At 39.7% G+C, this 9,939-nt stretch overlaps 1 gene segment (V, D, J or C); it reads right to left on the reverse strand.

Moving 5' to 3' along the window:
- Positions 1-3,023: 3,023 nt before the first annotated feature.
- On the reverse strand, positions 3,024-3,503 carry LOC128579063 (immunoglobulin lambda variable 4-69-like). The segment is given in 2 exon segments: positions 3,024-3,346; positions 3,455-3,503. Coding segments are annotated over 2 exon segments (372 nt in total).
- Between the last annotated feature and the right edge of the window lie 6,436 nt (positions 3,504-9,939).

Raw genomic sequence — 9,939 nt, forward strand, 5'->3', positions numbered from 1 at the left:
CTCAAAAGGTGTGGCACACACCAAGGTCCCACCTCCCTCCTTCCATCCCTCTCTCTGCTCTTCCTTTTCTGTCCATTTATCCCAATGTTATCTTTCTGAGACTTCCACCTGTGTTGCACAAGTTTCTCAAGTTCTGTGCATTTTTTATTCTTATTTCCTTCTGTTTTTCAGGCACAGTAATAACAATTGATCCAACGCGAGTTATATTTTTCCTCATTACTTTTTTAATTTTTTATACATGATATGACTTTCTTTTGAACATTTCATTATTTTGACTTTTTAAGATCACAATTAATGCATGTTAGCTGGTTCCAGATCTTTCTCTACTAGTTCTAGTGTCTGTGACTCTTGGGAGTTAGTATTTATCAGATTTTTTTGCTGTTTTAATTGTTCATTTAATGTTTTCTCATTGCTGTTATGCTTGGTGTCTTGTAGTGTATGGTGGAAAATCTTTCTTGTTTCTTTATCTGTCTCCTACTTTCATCTTAAAACATGAGACCTTTAAATAATACGATGTGGGCTCAGTGTCCATAGCACAGTGGTTATGGTGCCCACCACATGCACCAAGGCTGGAGAGTTTGAAACTGGCCCGGGCCAGCTAAACATCAATGACGACTGTAGCAGAAAATAGTTGGGGGGTGTTGTGGGTGCCTGTGGTCCCAGCTACTTGGGAGGCTGAGGCAAGAGAATCACTTAACCTCAAGGGTTGGAGGTTGCTGTGAGCTATGATGCCACGGCACTCTACCAAGGGTGACATAGTGAGACTCTGTCTCGAAAAATAAATAAATAGGTAAATAAATGAATAAATAAATTAATTAATACTATAATGTGACCACTCTGGAAGTCCGATCCCTTCCTTGATGATTACTGTTTTTATTTTTTTGGTTTATGTTTTTTGTAGTTATTATTGTTGGTCATTTCTGGATTCCTGGTTTTCTGGGCTAGGTCTGCATCCTCTGCACATGTGGTCGCTGACGTCCCAGTTCAGTTACATTAGTGGCTAATTACTGGGCAGAGATTTCCTTCACCACTCTCAGGAACACGGCTCTCAGCCCCTCCCAAAAGCCCCTGCATGTGTTGGGCCCAGCTCCACACTCTGTCACCTCACATTTCTGCCTTGGCCTCACTTCATCTTTGCACAGCTCTTCACTTTCAGCCGGTGCAGAAGCATCAGGACCTTTCTAGTTCTTTCTAGGCAGGACATAACACAGCTCAGAGCATAGAAGTGATTTTCTGTATCCACGGGAACGTGTCAGAGCTCGTCAGCACCACCTATGGACTCCCACACCTTGCAGTTTTTCCTTATAAGCTTTTTGTTCAGCTTGTTGTCTGTCCCATCAATGCCACCATCGCAGACACCCTCAATGTTAACAACTGCCTACACTTACACCACAAGAAACTGAGGATGGGGCAGCTTCAACGAACAAACTCTGAGTCAGTTCTAATTCAGAGAAGTGCTAAGAATTAGGCTTCACTTAGAACAACCAGAAAGCTCACTAATGCAGTTGTCTGTAGATAGGATTTTTTTGAAAAAAATGTGAATCTTACCATTTTGTAACTTCCGGGAATATCATTCTTCTGTGTTTCACAGCTACAAAGGTTTTGAGGCTTGTTATTTTCAGGGATGCCATAGGTTTCAGGAAATACACAGAAGATATGATAAAAACAACATGACTTTCGTTTTTACAAAGCTCCCTCTTTTTCAAATGGTCCTAAGATTTGTGTAAGCCCTTAGTAAATGCCCATAATTGTGAAAAAATTTTTAAAAAGTGTGAAAAAGTTGACTTAGACAATTGATACCATTGTGTACATTGCCTTACATGGTGGGACAGGTTTTTAGGGAGCCTCAGTCAGTCCACTATCTGGTAAGTATTTCTTGACTACCTGTTTTTGAAAAAAGAAATCCATTCTAGGTCAGAGTTATCAAAGTGACCTGAATGACTGTTTATTTTTTTTCTTTTAGATTATTGCATATCAGTTGCCATCTACTGGACCTTGAGATAAATTCCTCAACCTTATCCTGAAGGCACTGAACACCTCAGTGTTCAGTGGAAACAGCCAAAGCGCTTAAGATTTGTGGGGGGTGGTGGGCCTTGGTGTGTGCCACACCTTCTGGGTGCAAGACATGATTGCAAGAGGGACTTTACCTAACAAATACAACCAGTGTAACCTGGCTTATTGTACCCTCAATGAATCCCCAACAATAAAAAAAAAAAAAAAAGATTTTTTCCTCAAAGCTGGACATGGTGGCTCATGCCTGTAATCCCAGCATTTGGGGAGGTGAGGTGGGTGAATTGCCTGAGGTCAGGAATTTGAGGTGAGCCTGAGTAAAAGTGAGATCCCCATCTCCATAACTAGCCTGGCATAGTGGCGGGCACCTGAAGTCCCAACTGCTTGGGAGGCTGAGGCAAGAGAACATTTTCAGCTCAAGAGTTTGAGGTTGCTGTGAGCTATGACACTACAGCATTCTACAGAAGGCAACAAAGTAAGAATCTGTCTCAAAAAAAAAAAAAATTGTTCCTCACACTACCCACGAAGTTTTATTCTCTCATTATTTTTTTCAGATCAGCTTTCCACCATATGAAAGGATTTTCAGAGTTTATTAGAAATGAATACAATTATTTTTAAATGTGATTATTTAAATAAAGCTCCAAGAGGCATGAGTGAGGTGTGTCGTGGAGTCTCAGTGTTTAAATCTGGAAAGGAGACTGTCCTTGCACCGCCCCCCCATGTAGTGACCACGTAGAAACCAGCATGTGTGACAGATGAGATGTAACATTTCCGTCATTGCTGCTGATCTGTTCACTCTACTGCAGCCTGGCCTAACAGTCTGCTTCCCAGGGAACCCTTAAAAGGCATCAGAATGCATCTGGCTCTCTTAGTGTAAACTTTCAACAAATAGATCAACATTATTGAAGGGTCAGGTCACCAGACCCTGTTTCTGGGACCCAGGTGGCAGTGTTGGTAGCAGAGTAGAGAAACAGTTTTTGTCCCACTTCCCCCTTCATTTGGATCACTGTGCTTCATGCAAATGAACCACTAATGGTATAACTTGCACCACAGACATAGTCAGCCTCATCCTCAGACTGGAGGTTGGAGATGGTTAAGTAGTGGTCAGCCCAAGAGCTGGAGCAGGAGAAACAATCAGGGATTCCATCCCCATTGCTGGAGCTTCCGTCACTGCTAATATACATCAGGTACTGAGGGGCCTTCCCTGGCTGCTGCTGATACCATTCAGTGGTGTAGTCACTGTGTTCGCTGCTCAGGGTGCAGGTGAGCTTGACCGAGGCTGCCAGGGAAGCAGATGCAGAGGATGGCTGAGTCAGCACAGGCTGGGAGAGGGACACTGGAAACACAGACACCCTTTATGGCCTGGAGGAAGGACAGTCCTAGCATGGGTGTGGGAGAAAGTGTGAGTGGATTAGGGGGTGAGGATGCTGAAGACCATCCTGACCTGTGCAATGAAGGAGGAGGCTGAGAGGGAAGAGTGCTGTCCAGGCCATTCTGCAGACACCCCAGAGCTCTTCTGAGGCAAACATGCTGCAGGTCTCTCTTATCCTCCCTCTAGCTCCAGAGGAGAGAGAGGGACCCTGCATGCAATTGTGCTGCTCTTCCCCTACCCAGCCAAACCTTCCCTGGGCCTGTGTGCCACCACAGTGGCTAAGTATCATTTCTTGTAGAAGTGGGTATATTCTGGGTTTGGCCTGAGGCTCCCAGGGGGGCAGAGAGGATATAGCTTCTGGCTCCAGTGAGCCCTGAGCTGAGCCCAGGGCCAGGTAGATGCTGAGCCCCAAGAGCCCTCAGTGACAGTCCCTCAGTGCCCCCTGCTGCCCAGGCCCAGGTCCCGCGTGTCTATGACCAGATGCCAGGGCGTCCTGAAAGAGTCTCCTGCCCCAACAGGGCCTTGACCACTGCCCACTCCCTGTCCAGGACACAGCGAGGCCCCACTTTAGCACATCCTCCTATCTGTCTCAGTCTTGAGTTCTCTATTTGAGACTCAGCGGAACAGGACACACCAGCCACTTGCTTTTAACATGTCTTCCAAGGGAGGGGTGTCTCATACATATAACTGGTGCATGAAATAAAATGTGCATTAGGTGAGAACAGGGACTGTTCTCAGGCTACTCATAGATCCAGGGTTCTCTCTCTCTGCTTGACCGTTCAATAGATCAGCACCCAGGATGAAGAGTACTGAGCACTGGAGAGAGGAAATTACCCTGCTTTGTGGTTCACAGGAGGTTCTGCTAAAAAGGAGAAACCAAGAAATTAAAAAAGGAAAACAACAATAAAATTCAATACAACAAAATTAAAATGTTATTAGTATATTTAGGGCTTCTTTTGAAGGGATTACAGATGTTCAAGGGATAATTTCCTGGCTCTGGTTACAGTCCATGTTTATTCTGACATGAACAACTGTGTGATTAACTGAGATGGTCATGCCGGAAGGGAGGGCTAAAAAAAATGGAGTGAATGGGACTGCAAACTAATACAACCTTTTTGGAAGGAAGTATGGAGAAATCTCAAACAACTCAACCTAGACCTCCCGTTTGATCCTGTAATCTCATTACTTGGCATCTATCCAGGAAAAACAACATTTTATTATAAAGACACTTGTACTAGGCTTTTATCCAGGGGGAAAAAAAAACAAAGCCTTTTATTATAAAGACACTTGTATTGCAGCCCAATTTACGATTGCTAAAATGTGGAAACAACCTTAATGTCCTTCAACCCAGGAATGGATTGGTAAGCTGTGGTATATGTCTACCATGGTATATTATTCAGCCATAAAATGGAGATTTTGCAGCATTTGTACTAACCTGGATGGAGGTAGAACACATTATTCTTAGTGAAGCATCACAGGAATGGAAAAGTATGAATCCTATGTACTCGATTTTGATATGAGAACAATTAATGACACAGTGGGGCAGGGGGGAAGGGAAGACCAGAGAAGGAGGGAGTGGGTGAGGGAAAGGAAAAAAAGAATAGAAAAAGACATGAAAAGAAAATAGTGACTAATTCTCACATAAATTGGATTTAATTTTGACTAAACTACATTACCTTAAACATTAATTTTCCATTCAACTTTTTAATATGTTGTTTGGGATATTGCATCCTCATTTATAAGTGAAATATGTTTTTAATTTCCCCTTTGTAATAATATAGTCTCTCCAGTTTTAATATCAGGTGTACCCAGATCAAGTAGAATGATTTTGAAGTATTTCTTCATTTTCTTTTGTCTATAAGATTTGGCATGATCTGTTTTTTGAAATGACCTTTTACTTTATTTATAAATATTCGTTGTCTATTTTTTGAGACTTAAAATAATAATAAAAAGTTAACTGATGACTCCACACTGAATCTCACAGTCAAAGCATTCTATAATAGATATACTCTTATTTGACAATGTGAATGTTACTTTCATTGCATTATTAGTAGTAGTATTGCTGAATATTTTGATGCAGCAATTATCTGATTTCTTTTCTGAATGTATTTATGTTTGCTCATTCTTTACGTGGCTTTTGTTTCTAGTCCTTATCTTAAACATTGTTATTATTATTAAATTTTAGGCCTCTAATTTTGTGATGGCAAAAAACGGAAACCTAATAAATACATGTATATGTAAAAATAAAAGAAAATCTGCCCCTCTTACCATATATCCTACTCCCTGGCTGAGTTATATTATAAAAATCCAGTGATTGTGTCACTTACTGATCAACGTCTCTCTCTTTTCCTCTCTCCTCTTTCTCCCTTTCTTTCGCTCTGTGTATTTAAAGTTCCAAAACTGCTGCACAGTCAGGAAATAGAATCTAACTACTTTCACATAAGTTTATCTGTGTTTCATTCATCAAACTATTTAGATGACGTAGGAGTTGTCATGACTGTCAAGTACAGAAAATGAAAGGGATTCTGTTTCATGGTTGTGATTTCATATGTGTTGGAATTAAGCCTGAATTAAGCCTGGCACATAACTTCTCAGAAAATCATTCACTGGCTTCCTCCACTCACTTTCCCAGTGTTTAATTATCTCATCTGTGGACACAAAGCCCACAAACCCATCATCCTCACTTCAAGAGTTTTCCCTAAAGTCCTTTGTGGGATTTTGCAGTGATGATGTGGATATTCTGATTTTACTGAGCATATGGCAGATTTTGAGTTTTTTATTCAGTGTCCTTTGGCAAATGATAATGTTACAGGCCCCTAGAGACACATTCTCCGTGGTGGCCATAGTGAGCATTAGATTGACTACAAGGGAAAGTGTGAAAATTTTCTTCAGAAACGAAAACATAAGCATGGTTGGGCTGTTGGGATCATTTACATTAGTAAAGACACATTGAACTGTGTACTTAATATCCCCAAATGTCATTCTATGTAAGTTAACTTTAAACAAGGAAAGAATAAAAAGAGAATTATGGATTTTTTTGTTAACAAAAGGCATCAAATTTGCCACCAGCCAGGCCTGCTTTAAAGGACATTTTAAAACTATTTATCAATGAGATGAAAAATAATCTCAACAGGTAGCTAAAAATTTAACAACAAATAATTATTAAATAAGTACTAAGAAAGTGGAGAAATATGAGTAAAATGAAATAAAAATTGAGTATGTAAAATGGTTATGATAACATCAGTTGGTATTTTAAATGCATATATGCGTAAATGTGATTGTGGATGTGTGTGTACATATGACACATGTTCATCAACGTGTGTGTATATTGTAAACATAGGACATAACTATGTTTGTTGTCCTTGTGTAAGTAGATAGAGAGTACGTGGAATTGAAGGGCCTGGACTCAGACTTCCTGATGCTCCATTTGAGACAATGAGCTCTTTAAGTCCCTTTATGTTGTTCCAGGAATCAAGAGGTCAGATTTCCTACCTTTAGAAATAAATTAATATAGGTCTGTCCCCAGACCCAGACCCTTCCTGCCCTGTGTGCTCTTATGTCAGCAGGAGAAGGTGGAGAAGAATGAGCTGAGTCAGTTCCAATGGGGAAGAGAATTGTGGACTCTGATAGGCCTCTGCTCTTGGCAGGTCAAATCTTCCAGCCAATCAGGACTTGGTTCACATGTTATCTGCTCAGCTCCTTGAGAAGCTCTGAGTGTTTCTCTAACTTATGGGACAATCCCAGGAGAGCCTTAGTGCCCCACAGTAAGTGCATTGCCTCAGTCTACGTCTGGCCATCTACTGTGCTTCAGCTTTCCCCTGTGGGGGTCATAGATTTCCTAGATCAACTTTTCTGGTGTTTCTGCTCATCACCTCAATGGATTTATCAAAATTTAAATTATAGATGGGGGTTGATAGCTCAGGGGACACCATCTCATGGGGATTAAGGTACATTAAACATCCCTTGTTTATGGCATGGCACCCATAGCTCAGTGGTTAGGGCACTGCCACATACGGGGGCTGGTGGGTTTTAACCCAGCCTGGGCCTGCTAAACAACAATGACAACCACAACAAAATAGTAGCCAGGGGTTGCAGTATTCCCCTGTACTTCCAACTTCTTGGGAGGCTGAGGCAAGAGAATTTCTTAACCCCAAGACTCTGAGGTTGCTGTGAGCTGTGATACCACAGTACTCTACTGACAATGACATAGTGAAACTGTCGCAAATAAACAAACAAACAAACAATAAAAACATACCTGCATAGCATAGAAACTGCAGGCTTTTTAATTAGATAGAGTATAACAAACATAGAACTTTCCCCATCTGTCTACATTTCTTTCATGTTTTTTTAAATATAATTACACATACAAATTAAGATGAAAAATATTAAATTGAGTTATGTAGTCATTTGCTATCTGTGGACAAGCTGGCGAGGGTGCAGCATGGATGGAAACCTCTCACACTTGCAGTGAAATAACCCAGGGGGCTCAGAGAGGTGAGCTGCTTCACATGCTCAGAAAGTAGCAAGGAAGAGCTGCCTCAAACAAAAACCTCAGAGGTCTTTTACTGAGCATGAAAAATGTGTATGGCTAACAAAGTACTCAACAAACAGTTAATAACAAACACAGAGAAACTCTAACCTCATTACTAAATGTAAGGGTAAGAGTCACTATTTTTTAAGAAACTCTAACCTCATTACTCAATGTAAGGTTAAGAGTCATTTTTTTTTTTTTTTTTTTTTTTTGGTAAAGAATGAGGAAGTAATAGGAAAAAGTGGAAGGAAACATCTAAGAACAATGTCCTATAATCGTAAAGTCAGAAAGTTACCAAAGAAACAGGGCCAGTGTTTAGGGTGTAAACTCTAACTGCCTTAGCTCTCCTTTTGGTCCCATTCTATACTTTGAGTTGCTCAGCAGATCTTAATCTGTAATTGCTAAACATTCTGTTCAGACCACTGCTCACACTGTGTGCAGCCTGGGGAGGTCACGAAGGAGTCCAGACTCAGGAATGTTAGCTCTGGGCAGTCTTGTCACTGAATATTCTGTTTAGACCCCCCAGGTTGTTTCCAACACTGTGCTGTGTGCAGTGCAGTGGGGGGTGTCTGAGGAATCTGGACTATTTTCAGCCCATCCTCCAGAATGTCAGCCTAAGCTACTTCTGTCCCTGATCTTTAACCCAGATCTCCAATCCACAGAGTTCCTGTGTGCCCTTTGCCCAGTTTCCCCCACTGAGGGAGTCTCATAACACTATATGCAACATACACTATCAAAATGATGAAATTAACATTGAAATAATGCTTTATGCCATTTTATCATTTTACTTTTAACCTCTGTATAGAATTATATTTTAAGTGGGGTTTCAGGTAGAATTATGTGGTTGTCTCTTTGTTTTATTATTGATTTTTAAAAGTGACAATCTCTTCCTTTTAATGTATGTGGTTAGTTCATTTACATTTAATGAAATTACTGGTATAAATGTATTTAAGATTGCAATTTTAACATACATTCTCTGTTTATTTCCATGATTTCTGTTTGTCTGTACCTCATTGCTGCCTTCTTTTGGAATACGTGAAAATTATTTAGTGGGTTCTTTTGATATTTCTATTGGTTGTTTGAATTTATCTCTTTATTTAGTTTTATTCTAGTTGTTCTAAAGACAACAATATGCCTAACTTTTCATAGTCTATGTAGAGTTAATACTAAGCTCAATTTTTTCCCATTACATAATTTATATGCAGAAATTCTATTAAAATGCTATAACTTAGATAAAACTTAAGAGCTGAAAAATAAATATTTTGCTAATATACCTATTGATTTTCTTCCCACATCCCTTAGGCTTAATATTTTTCTCATTTAGCATTTATCTTCCACCCAAAGACCTTCGTTTTGTGTTTTTTTTTAATTTATTAATGTATTTATTTATCTCTTTATTTATTTGACTTTGGGGTATTTATTGGAGATGAAACATTTCAGGTTGTCTTCAGCTGACAAGATCTTAATTTGTCCTTTTTTCTCAAAAAAAAAAAAAAGAATACACCTGGAAAGTTCATTACATGGTGACAGTTCTTTCTTTCTTAACAGTGTGAAAATCTAATGTCACTATATTTTCTCAATGTGTGCACATGAAATAGTCACAATTGTTTCATTTGTTGATCTTCTGTATATATTATAATATCTTCTGTCTGATTTTATTTATGTGACTTTGCCTTTATCTCTGGTTTCAGCACATTATTATTGTTTGGACATGGTTTTTATTAAGTGTATCTGGTTTTGAGTCACTAAGTTTCTTTGCTCTTTAAGTTTATATCCCTCATGGATAGTGGATTAGGGATTACCAGTGGCTGGGGGTGGGGGAAGAATGTGGACTGACTGATAATTGTGGGATTTGGTGGGGGAGTTCATAAAAGTATTGTAAAATTAGATTATGATGGTGGAAGAATAATTCTGTGTACATAGTAAAACGATCTAATTGTACCTTTTATAGTATGTCGAGTATATCTCTTATTTATTTATTTATTTTTTTTTTGGTAGAGACACAGTCTCGCTGTACCGCCCTCAG

Source organism: Nycticebus coucang, chromosome Y (genome assembly GCF_027406575.1).
Source record: "Nycticebus coucang isolate mNycCou1 chromosome Y, mNycCou1.pri, whole genome shotgun sequence".
In the NCBI taxonomy this organism is placed as follows: Eukaryota; Metazoa; Chordata; class Mammalia; order Primates; family Lorisidae; genus Nycticebus; species Nycticebus coucang.